Source organism: Chionomys nivalis, chromosome 15 (genome assembly GCF_950005125.1).
Source record: "Chionomys nivalis chromosome 15, mChiNiv1.1, whole genome shotgun sequence".
Taxonomy (NCBI): Eukaryota; Metazoa; Chordata; class Mammalia; order Rodentia; family Cricetidae; genus Chionomys; species Chionomys nivalis.
In genome coordinates this window covers 816,089-834,113 of record NC_080100.1, presented here as the reverse complement: position 1 = coordinate 834,113, position 18,025 = coordinate 816,089, and the positions used below count along the sequence as shown (strand labels likewise).

Here is an 18,025-nt window from a genome sequence, read left to right as displayed (position 1 = left end):
AGCCATTGTGCAAACAGCTGGGCAGGTTTTTTGTTTCGTTTCGTTTTCTGTTTTTAACATCACATGTTTTTATATATATATTTTAAAGATTTATTACTTATTATGTATACAACATTCTGCCTCCATGTATGCCCGCACGCCAGAAGAGGGCGCCAGATCTCATTACAGATGGTTGTGAGCCACCCTGTGGTTGCTGGGAATTGAACTCAGGACCTCTAGAAGAGCAGACAGTGCTCTTAAACACTGAGCCATCTCTCCAGCCCACACCACATATTTTTAACGTTCTATTTTATCAGTGGGTACATCTATGGCTGCATATAGCAGCTGTGACTGTTACAGTCTGTTTAAGGAGTTTTGCACTCTGTCGACCACAGCACTGATGTGACACTCATTGTAAGCTTGTACACAGATGCGCACACTCTGGACAAGGGTGGCATGTATCAGGAGCTACATGTGAGAGTTCCGTTCCCACAGAGTTTCCTTCGTCCTTCCCTGACTGGGCCTTGAGACCAGTCTGGTACAGGGCTTCCAAGTTATGGTCTTACCCTCATTCTTCCCTCTGTCCCTGGTGGTCAGTGCCACAGAGGAAGTCCTGCTGTTCGTACCATTCCATGCTACCCAGTAGCCCCTGCCTGTCTTGGGAAGCCCCTTCATGTCTCAGGTTTACAGAAACTGAATGCCCCAGCCAGGCAAACATTCTTAGAGTGTTACAGGCACAAGATGACCCTTTTCTCTACCCACCCAGGGCTGAAAAGGAGTGGGGTGATGGCATCAGGGGCCTGTCACTGAATGCTGCCCGCTATGCCCTCCTGCGCGTGGAACACGGGCCCCCACATACCAAGAACTGGAGGTGAGTACATCCTACAGCCATAGAATAGACAACAACAGAGCAAAGACCCTAACCTGTTCACGGTTAATGCTGTCTCAGAAGCTTTTACTGTTGGCCCCTGGGGAGATATCTGACAGGGCAGCACTGTCTAAGAATGGGAGAATAGCCAGAGATAGGACCTGGACATATGTAATAAGCCACCAGCAGTATGGATCGGAGGCACACTCCTCTAAGAGCATTTCGTTTGCCCTAAGGCCCAACTGAGCACCCTTAGCTGGGACACCAGTAGCCTTCGACACAGGGCCTGTATCCGTCTCTCCTATCCTTCCTACCTCACCTGTCTTACCCGTCCTGTGCTATCTGTCTGCTGTCCTTCCCATCTCTATCCCATCTGGTTTGGTGAGCACTGGAACCCGGGCTGTGCATTGCCATTGTAACTCCTGTCCTTGCTTACCCTACCACAGGCCCCAGGTGCTGGTGATGCTGAACCTGGATTCCGAACAGTGTGTGAAGCACCCCCGCCTGCTGTCCTTCACCTCGCAGCTGAAGGCTGGCAAGGGCCTGACCATCGTGGGTTCTGTGCTAGAGGGCACCTTCTTAGACAAGCATGTGGAGGCCCAGAGGGCTGAAGAGGTGGGCAAGGGGAGTGTCATGACTGACGTCAGGGTTCCAGCTACCTAGGAAGGGCTGAGCCATGTCCTGCATCTCGAGGTTTAGGAGCCACGATTTGAACATGTGTTGTCACTTGTACCTGTCAAGGTGGCTGCTGAGTCTGAAATGGTCAGGAGTAAGACTTGAAGAAAGGAGGTGTGTGTTCTCCTGGCATAGAGAGGAGCAGGGACAGCTCCACTCAGCGTGCTGTAGAACTCAGGCAGTAAGGGCCCCCGTGGCCTAGTCTTGGTACTCTGCTCCTGATGCCTGTTATAGCTGCGCTCCCATGCACCCCAGCTCCTTCTAGTATGTAGAGACAGTGGGTAAATGAGGCAGTATGCTGCAGATGTCCTGATCCTGTGAATGAGGGAGAAAGTGACTAGAACCTGCTCCTGTGACATACTGGTGCCATCTCTGTAGCCTGCTGCCCACAGTTTGGTGGCTGTGTAACTCCCAGAATCCTATGCACGCTTTTGCATTTCTCTGCTTGCAGACTTGCACAGGAAATCTTCAGTCTAAGCAGAGGCGAACAAGTAGAATCATCAGTCCCCTCATGTCTACCTCTAGCCTCTGCTGTTCCCATAAGACCAGGGTGCTGTCACCTCCCTCCCCTTTCCTGTAACATCCTATTCTGTCATCTATCTAGAACCCTTTCTGATTGTCCACCTCCAGTGTCCAGCTTCCCAGATTGTCAGAAACCTTCTTACTCCTCCCTCCATTTTGTGGACCTGACCCAGGGTTCCATCGTGGCTGCCATGTCTGGGTATCACCCTCTTCTCTGGAGGGGGGTGATCAGCTTTTCTCTAATGGCCGTCCATATCTGGTCTCGCTTGTACATTCAGGCTTCCTGCCACCTGAGTGTCTGCAAGTTGCAGCCTAGTTTCTGAGTTTAGGCTGTGCCAGGTGTACGAGGTGTGATTGTGAGCATGGGTGGAAATGGCTGTTGGTGACCCTGGTCTGTAGTGACAATCTCGTGGCCTTTTCAGTGATGGCATTGCTTACCCAGGCAGCTTTTCAGGTCAGTCAGATTCAGCAAGTTCAAGGACAGGAAAACCATGGATCCTTCTCTTGCCCCTCCAAAGAGGCCAGCAGTTGTCTATCAGCATGTGTCTCCTTGGATCTAAACACTGGCGCCTGTTGACTGTAAACCCATGAATTGAAACATTGTAGCTATTGTTCTTAAGGATGGATGGGTTCTCTCTTGTGAATTGAAACATTGTAGCTATTGTCCTTAAGGAGGGCGTGTTCTGTCTTGTGAATTGAAACATTGTAGCTATTGTCATTTAGGATGGCTGGTGTTGTCTTGTGAATTGAAACATTGTAGCTATCATCCTTACGAATGGACGTGTTCTCTCATGAATTGAAACATTGTAGCTATTGTCCTTAAGAATGGAAGGTGTTCTGTCAGTGTCTGCTAGTAACTAACCTGCAGCTGGTCAGAGAGGCATCCTGTTATGGGGAAGGAGGTAGCTCTGTCTTGGAGGTGCTCTTGCTTTTATTCTGTGATAACTCAAGGGCACAGAGAGTCCAGTGTCTGCTATATGCACTGTCATGCACTGTGGAGGAAATCCCTGGGGTTGAGACCACCAGTTGGGCATAAGAGTGTGCATAGGCTCCTGTTATCTGGTCTCACTGGCAATGGATGGGAAAAGATATTTGTGTGGAAGTGATGGCTGCAAAGGACCCTCGGACCCCACTTTCAATCTCCATCCTGATAAGACATGAGACGCACCCTTAGCTTTCTCACTTATGTCTGTCTGATTCTCTTGTTTTTTTGCAGTGCTGGTGTGGGGATGGGGAACCTAGGCCCCCATACATGTTAGACAGGTGCTCAGCCACTGAGCCATCCCTAATCCCTGGGTGGATGATTTTAGTCTCTAAGTGCTTTTAGGCAGAAGGTTATGAGAAAGGCTTTAGCTTTGGAATTAGTCATTTCTATTGATCAGCAAAAGCAAGAAGGAGCTGCCCAAGGGTCCATCTGTCTGCATGTCAGTATCTGGGCCCTGATTCACTTTTCTGATGGATCACTGTCCTCCAATCAGACTGTTGTTGGTAGTATAAAAATAAGGACATTTTGGTAAAGCCTTTTTATAAATCATCAAAGCTTGTGTAAGAAACTTGTTTGCATGGTTTCTCCTTATCAGAATTAATGTTACTTTCCCTTCAACTGTACCAATTGTGTGAGAAGGCTTGAGAGTTTGAGACTATCCTTTCCTAACTGAGGTCCCATCTTCTCCTGTATGGTCTCCCTAGCCACAGTCACCCTGACTTGTCTGTTACAATGCCGACCTGGGCTAGGTGCTTGCCTACTCAGGGCTCTGGCCTTTACAGCTTTAGTTAGGCTAGGCAGGAGCTTCTCTAGCAGTAAGGCGAGAAGACCCAGCTCCAGCACCTTGAGTCTGTAGCATGGGGAAAGCAACATTGAAGCCAGTGTCAGGGACACAGGCATCACAAAGCCAGGGCAGTGATGTTTTAGTGCCCTGTGAAATCCTGGTCTCTGCTGTGACCTTTAGCCAGCTTCAGCCTGAAGGATAACATAATGTCCCTTCCACAAGCCCTAGTGCTCAGTCAGCCTGTTTAGTACTTCTCCTATGAAACCCCCATCCTGGGCACTGTCTTTTCCTTCCTGCTTAGGAGCAGCTGTGTCCCCGTGACCACACCTCCTGCCTGGGCTGCCTCCCACTCCCTGGCATGTTCCCCTTTTAGGACAGTGTGTTTAGATTGTTCCCGAATTACGCAGAATTCTATAAGTGGAACATGTCTGTGTGAGCCTGGTCTGCCCTGGATGGGTGGTAAAGATGAACAGGAAGTAAGGGAGGAAGGAGAGGGGTGCTGGGGAACCATGTGGAGCTTTAGTGCAGGGCACTGTGGGGCTGACATAGGCCCCTGAAATCAGGCAAAGGAAGGAGAAGTGTGTCACGTGACCAGTGGAGCAATCCCAGACTGGGTGAAGACTAAGATTGAGGTGTGGGCATGGTGGGCTCAAATATACTTCCTCCCTTTTCTAGCTCTGGGGCTCCAGGCCTTTCAGCCTCTGCCTCCATCTCTACACAGCTGCCTGCCTTCTGCCTCAGGTCTCTCTGCCTATCTTTTTAGGGTGACTTGTTACTGGATTTTGGGTCCCATTGAACAGTCAGGATTACTCTGCAAGGACACTTTTTCCAAATAAGGTCACATTTCCTCATCTTGGCTATAGCATGGTCACAATGGGCCTCTTTGGAGCATCATTCACCCCTCCCTGGTCCTAGTTCCCCAAGCACATCTGTCTCCCATGCAAACTATGCTCATCTCATTACAGGGTCTCCAAAGTCTTGACTCTGACAGCATCAGTGCTAAGTCTGAATCTCATCAGGGACTATGAAGAGGGACTCTCCCTATGCCTACATGAAGTGTGGAAAATGTGTGCCTACAGTGATGTGGCCTTCCTAGACTTAAAGGGAGGGCGCAGAGGCTGAAGGTCACCCTCCACATACATGTGAAGTCTGATAGGGCTGTTTCTCTAGGTTCTATCTGACACCCTGCACCCAAGGGGACCTAGTAGGCCGACCACTATAGATATGTAATGACAGCATCCCTAGGGCTGTTGATTAGTGTCCTGAGTCACAGTGGCCACCCTCTCTATCGACCCCTCTATTGACCTCTCTATTGTTCTGGGGAGGGAGGAGCTGTCCTGCTGGATACCTGACAGAGTAACAGAAGTGGAGACCGACTTTGTGGCTTGTCTGATAGTTCTTGCTGGAGCACTGGATTTGCTCAGAGGCTGTTAAAGTTGGCCCATTACTATGAAGCATTTAAACATCTAATGATCATTGTCTGATATGACCCCCACCCCCAGTCCAAGTAATAATGAGTGTTTGGTAAAGACAGATCATTTTAAAGCACTATCATATTTAATATACTCTCTCAGGGTGGTGACCCACATTGAGACCTACACACAGCTGTGTCTCACAGTGCCAGGTTTATGTTGTCTCTCACACATATCTGCAGACACATATATGTCTCACACATATGGCCAGCAACTCCCAAGCACCCCCTCAAAGTCTCCATCCCTAAACGTCAGGCTGTGGCATATGTGTAGGGCCCCCCTCACTGCAATGGTGACTGACAGGTGTCTTGACATCACATAGTGACACTCCCCTGCAATTTCCACAGAACATCCGATCTCTGATGGGTACAGAGAAGACCAAAGGCTTCTGCCAACTGGTGGTGTCCTCCAACCTGCGAGATGGTGCATCTCACCTGATCCAGTCAGCTGGCCTCGGCGGCATGAAACACAACACTGTCCTCATGGGCTGGCCAGAGTCCTGGAAGCAGGCAGATAACCCTTTCTCCTGGAAGAACTTTGTGGGTAGGTGTGGCAACCATTTTCCACCAAGGTTCCACGATAGCCCCAGCCGTGTTACTGTCACACCCAAGTCTGGCTAGAGAGTATATATTTGGGACCTTTGAATGTGCTAGCCACGTTGTTAGTCCCTGGGAAAGCAAATGGCTACTTTATAATCTTTAATACTTTCTCCCCTAATACCCAAGCCCAATCTCCATTTGGGGGTTTTCCTAGAATGTGGCACACAACCCTCTGAAGACCATGGAGTAGGTGGTGACATGGAAGTTGTTCCTTGATGCCCTTCTGGGTAGAGGACTTCATTCGACCCTGCTTACTTAGCCCGTGACAGTCTCCCCACTCTCTGTAGGGAAGCTAGCTCCACCACCCTAGATCTCACCCATGTATGCCTCTCTCCACAGACACCGTCCGTGACACTACAGCAGCACACCAGGCATTGTTGGTGGCCAAAAACATTGACTTGTTCCCGCAGAACCAAGAACGCTTCAGTGACGGGAACATTGACGTGTGGTGGATTGTGCATGACGGGGGCATGCTCATGTTGTTGCCCTTCCTGCTGCGCCAGCACAAGGTGTCTGCCGCAGGGACACAGGGACACAGCTAGGCTACAGGGACACCATGGCGTGAAGGGTATGGCCTTGCTTGAGTTCCTGCAGAAATGTCCCCTCCCTTCCCCAGGTGTGGCGAAAGTGCCGGATGCGCATCTTCACTGTAGCCCAGGTGGATGACAACAGCATCCAGATGAAGAAGGACCTGCAGATGTTCCTCTACCACCTCAGGATCAGTGCCGAGGTGGAGGTGGTGGAGATGGTGCGTACCCACCTGCATGCTCTCGGTGGGTAGGGGAACCTGGATGTCATGCTCCTCTGAGTTACTGTGTGGTCTCTATCTTCAGTTGACAGCTGCTCTGGTGGACGAGGCCCGTGGGGTACAGTCCCTAGGGGTGAGGCCTTCCCAAAGGTCTGGAGCCGTTGGCTTTGTTTTGTCCACGTGTTCATAGTTCGATGGCTAGAATGATTTGTCCATCTGTGGGTAAATAGGGCCACGAGTGTGGGGCCAACAGGTAGAATAAAGTGATTGGGTTACAGTAGATGCAATTCACTGTCTGAATGACGGAGGAGTGAAGTGAATTCTAAGATGCCTGCTCCAGCTGTGCCCGAGGACCCAAGGTTGTCCCTATGAACTGAGCAGCTCCATGGGGATGAACCGTGTACCCTTCGCTCCTCATTGCCTTCTGCTTTCTCTGAATGCCATGTTCTCAGTTGTGTGGTCTTGGATGGCTTACTCTCTGATCGTCCATTTGATCATGGATGACACCCAGTGCACGTTGACCCTGTGGTCTGTGCATGGCTGTGTAGCTTGGTCCCTAGAGTAGAACTGGGAGGGTGTCACATTTGGTAGAAGTAGTCCCAGAGAGGCCGTTTGGTCAAGGGTATTCCAGAAGGGCCCATTCCCTTTCCACGGCCATGTGGAGTGCCACGTTAGGTAGAGGGAGCCACTACCCTCCGTGGTCCCATGGAGAAGTCCCAGCTCTAGGACTGCAAAGCTTGCAAACTGCCTGCCTCTGGCTATGTCTCTTTAATCATGGATGAGGCCTGGCATCTCCGTGCATTATTGACGACCTCCTGCATTTTCTTGTCAGCTCCCAGGGAACCTTGTGGTACAGGGCTATATTCTCCTCCCTCTGTAAGAGCTTTTTGTAAGTCAGAGTGCAGGTTGGCTATCACTGGGTTTTGTGCTCTGGGCGCATTTAGACGTTTCTCAGCCATTTGGAGTTGCAGACTCTCTCTGTGGCTTCTACTTGCAGCCTCCTCTGGAGATGGCTCTCTCGGTCTGGCTGCACCTAGAAGTCGTAGAATCAGCATTGTAAGCAGTCAAAAGCCATCATTCGACTTAGTAACAAGCTGCCCAGAAAAGAGCCATGGAAGGAGACAAGGTCCTGTGGGGCAGACCAGGGCTAGGCATGGAGACCAGAAGCCAGGCCCTGACCTGGACGTGTCTGTGGTGTACATGTATGAGGCTGCCCAACCCCTCGGTTTCAGTCTTGCATCAGGAGTTGGTTTCTAGAGTTAACCTCCATTTCCGAATACAGAAGTCAATGACCTACAACTGGTAAACCCAGTCAGCTGACAAGGGGCTACCCTGAGTGTAAGTTTTGGGGTGTTTGGGTGTAACAGGCAGGGCTATTCTGAGTCCCAACAGTCAAGATCCTCAAGTGCTTAGATGCTGCTGTCCCTTGGTTTGGTATGTTTACCTATGGACTTAATAATTCTGTGAGGGGTCAACTTGTCTGAGACAGGAAATGACACATTATTTGGGAGCGTGTGTCCCTTGAGACCACAGCTCCCACACACAAGCCAGGAATGCCGTGCCCAGAACCCCGAGCAGCTGTGTGCTTGGTTAGTATGAGATGCAGCAGCAGCATTGCCTGTGTGGTAGTGCTACCGAGTCCCCAGGAGGGATGAGGTAGGCTGTAATTTCTCCATGCTTCCCTCCGTAGTCACACATACTCATACCTTCCCGGGCTGCTCTGGGATAGCGTTGTGTCACTCTAGGGGCACTGTGTCACTCAAGGTCTAGGATGTGTGGCCACTGCTTGCTTAGTTCTGCTTGACAAAGGGGGTTAGGTCGCTGGTTGGCAACAATGTTGTTTGTATACATTGTTTACTTTTGTGGCCTGACACTTTGTAGGTTGAAAACGACATTTCTGCATTCACCTATGAGAAGACACTAATGATGGAGCAGAGGTCACAGATGCTGAAACAGATGCAGCTGTCGAAAAATGAGCGGGAGAGAGAGGTATGTGCTTCCAGGAGAAGAGAGTAGCTAGGGGGTAGCGCCATCTGACCCCAAGTGTGGGGATCTGTGCTGATGATAGGGGCAGAGGACAACCCAGCAACACGTGGCTCTGGATTGACATAGTTCCACGGCATTTGGCATTGCGTGTTGAAGAAGAGCAAGCATGGCCCCCTGTGCCTGTTAGCACAGTGTGACTCTGAGGGCTGGCATCTCTGTGGTCCCTTCTTACCTAGGAAAGGTACAGATGGTGAAGAGCATGACCTCCACCTCTTGAGGCTATGCCCATAGGTCTTTTGTTGTATGAACTCCAGAATCTTATCTGTGACTTTGCAGTGGCAGAGTGGATGGAGGGAATGATTCTCTATGGAATCAGTGATAAGATGTGGTCACAGGGGCACAAGAACCCTCTGTCCCCCACCACTTTGTGACCTCAGTGTCCATGAGAATTGGCCATGGTCAGCACATGGATCACGTGACTAACAGCTAGGATCAGAGCGGTGATCACGAGTTGGGGGCATAGGAGACAGGAGAACTAGGACCCAGATGGGATGCCCTCTGTATCTGTGGAAGAGTCTATAGCAATGGATGCCTGCCAGCTGGCTCCAACACTGTCTGGGAAGACTTGGGGGCTTCGTTTCTGTCACCGTCCCTGTGTACTACAGGGAGTCCCAGTGGTAATCTCTCTGTTTTGGCCTCAGCCCGAACAAAAAATATTGGATTAAGTGGCAAATTTAATCTTGAGAATTCCTAAACTCAGATCAAGGAGGGTTTGGGGTAGGGGAATGACATTCAGGAGTCTGACTTCAGCAGAGATGTACCTCCATGTGGGACAGAGGCCACTAGCTTGTTTGGAGCAGCTCAGCAGGGTGGGTGGGGACCTTCGGTTGCACTACTATTGTGGTGGGTTACCAACAGACTCTTCTTCCCTGTGGAGGCTGTGAGGAAGTTAAGGCCATGGTGGGGGTGAGGGCACTGAGGGACCGTGAAGTTCAGACGTAGTTGAGTTAGCCCAAGGTCTCTATCGTGGAGGCCCCCGATGACCCCTGCTGAACAGACAGGTCTGAATGGCACAGGATGAGTAGTGATCCCCGGTGGACTTTGATCCACCCTGGCTGGGGCTCTGCAGGTAAGCAGGCAGTGAGTCCTTGCCCATACTGGCTAAGGCTGTGAGGGTCAGGCAGGTGCAGTTCCTCACCCAGCTGGACTTACTTGTCTGGACCCTGCAGAGGGCATGTGTCCTCATCAGCCAGTGACTCCCTCACATTGTCAAGTATGAAGAGGACAAGTATGAAGCCTCTTGTCACAGGCTCCCCTTGAGACCCTGATTTGTCATGTGGGGACATTTACGATTCCTAGTTATGAGGGCCTTCCATGTGGGGATTGCTATATCTTTAGCTTCATGTTGGCCCACTTAGCTTCCACGTGGGTGACTTTGTTTATTGGAGCAAGGTCTCTTAGAGTCTTTTGTCCCCAGTGAAGTCTTAGAAGTCCCCGCTCTACTGTCTGAGCCTTAGCTGTGACTCTGAGACAGATACCATGTTCCATTTTGCCCCTGGCTGTTGACAGCCTGGATCCAGAGAATTAGTGATGACTGTCATAGCCCAGACAAGAGGAAGAACTGTCTAGATCTCTGCCTCTGACCTAGAGTCGCAGGTTGGTCTCAAAGAGATCTTTAAATATTCACCCCACTTCCTTGGTGCCTAAGCCCTTGGATGGGGCTGTTAGGCAAGCACTCTGCTTGTTCATCCTCCCAGGACTACCAGGCACCACCCTGGTATGACTCTCCAAAGCCTCTGTGAGCCTGGCAGGCCCTGCTTCTCTAGGGGAAGCCAGAGGGGTTGAAGCAAGCTCCTCCCTGAGATGGAAGCTACTATAGAGGTACACTACAGTGTGTCTGTTGGTCAGGGTTGATGACTGAGAGGTCGGGGGCCACACCACGTAAGGAGTCTATGGCACTGGTGTTCCTTTAATTCAGCAGAGTCCTAGATCCTTTTTTCAGCTTTTAAGGCAGAAAAATGAGGTAAGAAGAGGTGGTGGAGGGAACTAAAAGCCCATCTGGTAGTACAAGAGATAGGGAGACTGTTGTGGGGTGAGGCCAGCTCTGGGCTCTGTAGAGCTGCTGTCCAGTGGTTGAGGGGTCCTAGCCAGTTACACACGAGTCCTCTTGGTTTATTGGTCTTGCTGGTCAGGTTCCCTCTAGGGTAGCTTTCAAGAGCAACCATCTATTCCAAACGTCTTCTGTTCCCTCACCAGGCCCAGCTGATTCACGACAGGAACACAGCATCCCATACCACAGCAGCTGCTAGAACCCAAGCCCCACTAACGCCCGACAAAGTGCAGATGACGTGGACAAAAGAGAAGCTCATCGCAGAGAAACACAGGAACAAGGACACCAGTGCATCAGGCTTCAAAGACCTCTTCAGCCTCAAGCCGTGAGTTTCTGTGTGGGCTGGGCCAGTGCACAGTAAGGGCAGACCACAGGTCATGAGGGGACTGGGCTGGGAACTGTACTCTCCTGCTGCTGATGACTTCCCTCTGCTTGGAGAGAGGGGCTTATTCCCCTTGGAAATGTAGAGAGAACCTTAAGACTGAGGTCCTTGTGGCTGTCACAGTTGTGGGGATGCCATTATGACAGGTTTAGTTAAGTTCCATTGACATAGTCCCCAAGCCCGAAAGCAAGCTAGGGGCCCCTTTGACCGGCTCTTCATGGTGGGATGATTCTAAAGCTCCAAGTTCCTAGGGAGGGAAAGAGGGCTTTGGGGTCCTGTGAGGTGAGAATCCGTCGATGTACCATGGTCAGCCATTTTACCAGCTTAGGATGGCCACCATTACTTGAATTAACTCAATCGTGTGGAATCCTCTGCTGGAGTAACCCTTCTCTTTGTGTTCTCTTCCATGTAGAGAGTGGGGAAACCTGTAAGTGCACCTTCGTTTTTAGCCTTGTAGACTGAGTTGCCTTGCATGCCTGCGTGCGTGTGTACAGCCCTGTGCATGTAGAGCACCCTGTTTGACCTCACTGCCTCCTCTCAGAGTCGCTCAGGGCACACACCCAGATGTCGTTCCCTAAGAAATGCCAAAGATAGTGTCGGAGGGCTGGTTCTGTGCTGCTCTGAAGGAGGCTAGGTGTGTGCTTCCTGCAGCAGTGAGCGGCTTCACCCACATCCCTCCCGATCTACTCAGTTAAGACAAAATTGCTTCCTTAGCTCACCGTCCATCCAGGAGGCTCCCATTCCTTCCTCTCCAGCGAGAAGGGGATGTGGATCAGTTCTGTGTGATCAGACTACCTGTGTGTGAGCTCTTGGACTGGACGTCAGGGCCAGGAGTCCGAGGCAGGGATCTGAGGGTCCAGCTGCCAAACCTGTGGGTGGGAGCATTCTAGGAAGACATAGGCTGAAGTCGCTCTGGTCCTTTCATCTGTGTTGTCCCTGTCCCCGTCCTGCCTAACGTTGGTCATTCTGCGTTGTTGTCCCTGACAAACAGGTAGTGTGCACAGTACTGGTAAGGAGCCCTTAGTTATATGACTTTACCTGATTTACTCAAACACTGAGGGAACCTTGAAGCTTGGCCAACTCGGGAAGCTGAGACACCCCAGGCTTTCTGCTCTCTGGAAATCCAAAAGCTCCCCGTCTCCATAGTTTATTAAAACACATAATCACATAGCAACAGGGTTTGATCCCACACCTCTTGCACACATGTCCTTTTACATACATATAGATGCCTGGTCACACACAGGGAATCTGGGTGAGGTAATTACTTACCTTTCAGGATCTCGGGTTGCCTTACTCAGCCAGGGTCAGGAAGAAGTTCTAGAGATCAGGCCCATTTCCTGGTTAGTCTAGCAAGGGATGTGTTTTCTTTCACAATGTCCCTGGAATCTATATGGCTGTGGATGTGTGTTGGTTAGAATGCACGTGTGTACCAGTTAGAAAATGTGTACACCTGCTTAGAACATGTGTGCACCAGTTAAAGCTCATGCATGTGTTGCCAGTCAGATGAGCATGTGTGCTGGTCTGAGTACATTTGTGTTTGTGCACACACCGGTGTACCCACCTGCATGCGTGTGTTGGTATGCACCTCTTAGCATCTGTAGACATTTGAATGCATGTATTTTCTATTTTGGATGGTCTTGGGCAGCTCTGCTGACAGCGTGCCAAGGACATGTGACTTTACCTCCTGCTGCCAAGACTGCTGTGTAGACTTAACTCCCAGGTCTGGACACTATCTAGAAAGTTCATTTGAACAAGACATTCTACTGATTAACTCTGCTGTGTTACTGGGAGCAGAGATGGGATTCAGGTAGCTTCCAGAACTCAAGGGCCTTTTCCAAACCCTCTGGTGTCTCTAGCTCCAGCAGGTCAGACCCAGAACTGACATTCGGCTTCCATGTGGCTGCCGTAGTCTCTCACCCCTGGGCTCTTATATTTCATGCAGTTTGGGAACTGCTGTTGGACCAAACACACAGTAATTGTGCCCTTCCCATGCAGTGAATTCAGGGTTACTGTAATGAGAGGCCTGGATGGTGCCACAGAGACTGGCCTGTAATTTTATCAAATTAAACTGAAGAGAGAAGATAAAGGGCCCATGACTGTTTTCTTCCTGGAAGAATGGCAGTTACAAGCTGATATATTTGGCTTAGAGTCGAGTTGATCAGTGGGTGTGATCCTGGACCTCTCTATGACCCTCAAATGGCAGTTTCATCTGCCTGTCCCTGTATCTGAGGCAGAGATGCCTCTCCTCAGAAGGGCTTCAATCAAGACTGTATGGGCAGATGAGCAGGCTGGCCACAGAGTCTGCCCTATGCCCTGAGCCCAGGGATGTGCCAGATGTCCCAAAACAGATAAAAATGCAGATTCATAGGGACAGGAAGTGCTCTATGGCAGTTTCCCAAGGAAGCTTCCTAAACATTGGTTCTACATTCGGTTGACAGAGTCCTCTAGAGAGGGGATGAAGGCTAGCCTCTGTGGTATCCTCAGACTTACATGGCTGTGATCTCTAGCACCTGGGGCATTGAGGAGTACAGAGCCCCATATAGCAGCAGGGCACATGTGTAGGGATCAGTGATGCTCTGCTTGCTCCGGAGGTTACAGACAAGTATCTGAACCCACACAGTGGTAGAAACTTAGTTCTTAGTCACAGCTTGGCAATATTATCTGTACTGGCTAGGGGCAGGAAAGAGGGGTGCTTAAGCCCAAACCCAGTTCTCTGCTAAATCCCGGCTGTAGCACAGACCCTGACAGTCCCTGGGTGGTGATGTCGTGACTTTGGCAGACCTCCCTAGACCTGAGTGCCGTGTACTCAGTTCAACAGATGTGGGGTCAGGAGGATGCCAGGGATTCAGTAGTTGTAGCCCCTGCCCTAAAAGGCAGGCCAGTTCCCACGTCTGCCCAGACAGCCGCTGTGCCCCATACCCTGTCTCTGCCTGTACCGATGGCTGCTTCGCGAATGCAGCTGATTGAATGCATTGTAGTTTACCTGCGTTACTTTGTGGTCCCTAGAAGTTTAGCAGTTTAGTGATGCGCTGTTCTGAAGTATCTAGAGCCAAATGCTTTCTGCTGCTAAGTTGCTCCACACCTGACCTCAGATGATCTGCTGAGCCCTTCCTAGCATATATGAACAAAATGGGAGGGCTAGGTAGGCTGCAAGCCTTAAGCCCACTGTGCTGCTTGCTGTACCACCCTTCTCCCAGGGACCAGTCCAACGTCAGGAGGATGCACACTGCTGTGAAGCTCAATGGTGTTGTTCTCAACAAGTCCCAGGATGCACAGCTGGTCCTGCTGAATATGCCAGGCCCTCCGAAAAATCGTCAGGGGGATGAGAACTGTATCCTTTCCAGTGTTTCCTGCTTGGGGTGGTGGTGAACAGTATTACTGTCAGACCTGGATCCCCTTGTTCTCGGAGGCTCCACTGGGGTCCCCCTGAGCCTCTCAGTACCAGAGCATGCTTTTCTGCCTGTTGTGTACTGTGCTTACCCTAGGGACCTTGGATAAGACAGAGGAAGGCAAGTGCCACAGAATCTGAGCAGACGGTAGGGCTGGCTGGGTCCTTCTAGCATTTGGAGAAACAATGTTACATCTCAGCTCCTGAGAAGAGTGAAGGGCCCTTTCTTGTGGTGCCGGGACTGAGCACCAGTATGCTAGTAAGCATTCCACCTGGGCCATAGCCCCATCCCAGGATGGGAGGCAGCGGCAAATCCATCTGGTGTGTCCCTGGGTGATAGGCCTGGTTCATAGGACACAAACTGGGTTCCCCAAATGCCTAGCAAGTGCTGTCTTGCCGTAAGCCTTCCTGAATAGAACAGTAAACCCACACAGGAAAAACTGAGCCTACCCACTCTTGGTCTCAGTGGCCTCCCTCCCACAAGCAGAGCTGTCCTCAGAGACAGTGCTGAGACTCCCTGTCTGGATGGGTGTCCTCTCAGCATGCTCCCTGGGCTGTTTCCTCCAGTGGCATATCAAGGGGACAAGTGTTACTGCTCAGCCTGTTGGCCACAGCCTTGACAGTTTGCTTTGCGAGTGCCAAGCTATCTCCGGGGTCTTGTCAGGCAGCCACTTGGGACCATTGTGGCAGATTAGGGAGACATTTCCTCAGGTTTCTTGGTCAGAGACCACCCAACCACCAGGCTTCCCATGACCCAGTTGTCATGGGAATGGGGTTAGTAACTGGAAGCTCCAGGACTATCTCTGTTCTCTGGAGGTGGCAGTTTCCCTCCTGGTCTTTCCTGTCACCACCCCCTCATCTCTTCTTAGAGCTCCCTAGCCCATCTTGGGGTCTGCCCATCTGCCACTGGCCTTGGTTTCTCGGGCTGTCTGTAGTGTGAACTGCTGGAGTACCTTGTGTGTCCAGTTAAGACTGGTATGGCCTTAACTATCACCACAGACATGGAGTTTCTTGAAGTCTTGACTGAAGGGCTGAACAGGGTCCTCCTGGTCAGGGGTGGCGGCCGGGAAGTCATCACCATCTACTCCTAACACCTGTAGCCTGGACACACCTGGATGGGGTCAGGACTATGCTAGCAGCCTATGGCCAGGCTCGGGCCCACCAGCACGCCTCTGACCGGTGGCTACTGCCCTACCAAGATGTCGCAGTGATTCTGGTCACTCTGCCACACATGGCTTCCCACAGACATAACACCCCTAGGCTTCCTCCAAGCAGGAGATGTTCCAGGGGCAGTGCCTAGAGCTGTTCTGACAGGAGTGGCTCCTTGTGTCCTTGTGGGCAGTGGTAGGTATACCCAGGACACTGGGGTCAGCTCTTCCCACTACAGGCAGGGCCTCGCCTCCAGATACTAGTATCACTTTTCTGTGGATGACTGTCCAGTATTTTGTGGCAGTTACATTTCTACCCTGTCCAGAACATGTGAACAAACGCATAGTTCCCTGGGGCTAGAATGTCAGTGAGCTGTTCCCCATTGGCTTCTGCCACCTCTGTTTCTTTGAGTATCCCTGGTGTGCTTTCTGTACCGTAAGCAAGCTGAGGACTGTCCACTCTTACCTCCTCTTTCTCTGCCCACACTCCTCAGGCACGGCTCAGGGTACCCCTGGAAAGTGAGACAGTGTTTACAGGGTAGGAGTGGGTCACCCTTTGGGTGGGTGGTGCCTGCCAGCTGTGTTCCCATCTGGGTTAATGCCCTAGGAGCTCCTGCAGAGCCAGGGATGTCTGCAGCCAGTCTGCTTCCTCCTCTCACGGGAACCCAGCCACTCTATTTCCTAAGCACTGAGCTGGGACCCTCAAGCAGGTGACCACAGAGCCCCACAGTGTGACGAGCAAACAGCAGGAACTCTGAGGAGTCTGCACACAGTCCATGACAGCAAGAGCCTCCCAGAGTGTGAACCACGAGGGGGCGCAGCATACCACTTGGCACATACAACATGCTGTCCCACCCTCCTGGGGAGAGCACACCCCGGCCCAACACCTCCAGCAGCAACAGCCATGGCCCTGGGTCTTTCTGGCCGAGTCTCTTGTCCCCTGCCGTGGATAACCCCACTTAGCTGGGGCCACAGGGACCTCTGTACTTTCAAGAACCTGACATGATTTGCACTGTCCCCTTGTACACTCTGTTCTGTAGGTCACGGTCTGTTCAAAGGCTGTGGGCAACAGCAGCGATCAGTCCCTCGTGTTCTGTATGGCATATTTATTTATTTAACCCTCTCTGGGGAAGCTTGATAGAGATATCTTCTGTGTGGATACTCCATGCTGCCAGGCCCTGGGTCATCTCCGGCTTCCCCCCAAGAGAATCAATCCTATCCATATTCAGGAGGTCCCCGTTAGGGTAGAGGCCAAGAGTGCACCTGTACAGGTTCACTCAGACTTTGTTAGGCACCTGGAGGTCAGCTGGCCAGAGTAACCACTGCCAAGCTTGTGTCCCCATCAGTATAGTGGCTTCCACTCCTGATTTGACGCAGCTTTGACTTTGGTTCACACCCTAAATAGCCAGATCAGAGCAGGTGAGGTGCCTCTGCCAGTAGTTGGGAACGCCCTAGGTGGCAGGCCTTTCCAGGTTCTGGGTCACTGCTCACAAGAGCCCCCGTCAGAGTGTCCTGCATCCTTTCTCTTGCAAACTCTGTGCTCCTGGTAACTGGCCATTCAAATCAGTTTCACGTTTTCCTTTTTATAGGCTTTTGTCTTTGTATGACTTTGTTTTAGTAGAAGAGTAAAGTTCTACGAAATGTAAGTGTTTGAAGAACCTCATGTGTCTCGCTTACTGTAAAATTTAGTGATGGGACTCATTTCTTTCCAGAGCTCCTCAGAGAGGTCCATTGTGGGGCCGACTCGGAGTTAGGGTTGAGCCTCCTGCATCAGAGAGGCACTGCAAAAATACTAAAGGGAACCCTCCTGCCTGCTCGTTAGGTTAATAACTGCAAGCTCAATATTGCCCATTGTAGGGACTCAACACAGAATTTGTCTAAGGATGAGAGCCCCAGAATCATCACAGTACAAGTGGAGCTATAACCCAGAAAATGGAGTAATGAGTAGAAGGGTGTTGAGTCATTGGGATACAGAACTGTGCACCCATGGGAATGGCATTAGGACTCCCCAGATTAAGTAGGGTTATTTTTGTGACCCAGGATGTATCTTGCTCCCAGGCATTCATCATGGCATCCATACCTGAGCATCCGTGCAGAAGAACAGGAGGTTCTGACACATGTGACAACATGCACAGACCTAGGAGACCCGCTTAGAGACCAGCTGACACTCCGCTGTCATAGACCGGGCTGTGCCGGTTCACATGGCGAAGGTGGATGCCAGAGCTGCGGCCTCTAGGCAGTGCCAGAGCCAGCTGGGGATGACCGGGACTGCCTGCCTTCAGAACTTGTCTTGGTAGCAGGCAGGAGCAGAGTGTCTGTGAGCCCTGGTCTGAGCCCTGAAGAGACAGAGCAGCCCTAAAGGTTTAAAGGATCAAGGAC

General features: G+C 51.1%; 1 protein-coding gene across 1 annotated transcript in view; it reads left to right on the top strand.

Moving 5' to 3' along the window:
* The window catches only part of Slc12a7 (solute carrier family 12 member 7), a 54,984-nt gene extending 37,706 nt beyond the window's left edge, over positions 1 to 17,278 (top strand). Inside the window, exons 16-24 of the mRNA XM_057789813.1 lie at positions 746 to 850; positions 1,294 to 1,462; positions 5,633 to 5,828; positions 6,224 to 6,393; positions 6,501 to 6,632; positions 8,514 to 8,621; positions 10,875 to 11,053; positions 14,308 to 14,441; positions 15,498 to 17,278. Coding sequence (XP_057645796.1) covers positions 746 to 850; positions 1,294 to 1,462; positions 5,633 to 5,828; positions 6,224 to 6,393; positions 6,501 to 6,632; positions 8,514 to 8,621; positions 10,875 to 11,053; positions 14,308 to 14,441; positions 15,498 to 15,589 — 1,285 coding nt within the window. The 3' untranslated portion in view covers positions 15,590 to 17,278. The remainder of the gene's footprint in view (positions 1 to 745; positions 851 to 1,293; positions 1,463 to 5,632; positions 5,829 to 6,223; positions 6,394 to 6,500; positions 6,633 to 8,513; positions 8,622 to 10,874; positions 11,054 to 14,307; positions 14,442 to 15,497) is intronic.
* Positions 17,279 to 18,025: the final 747 nt, after the last annotated feature.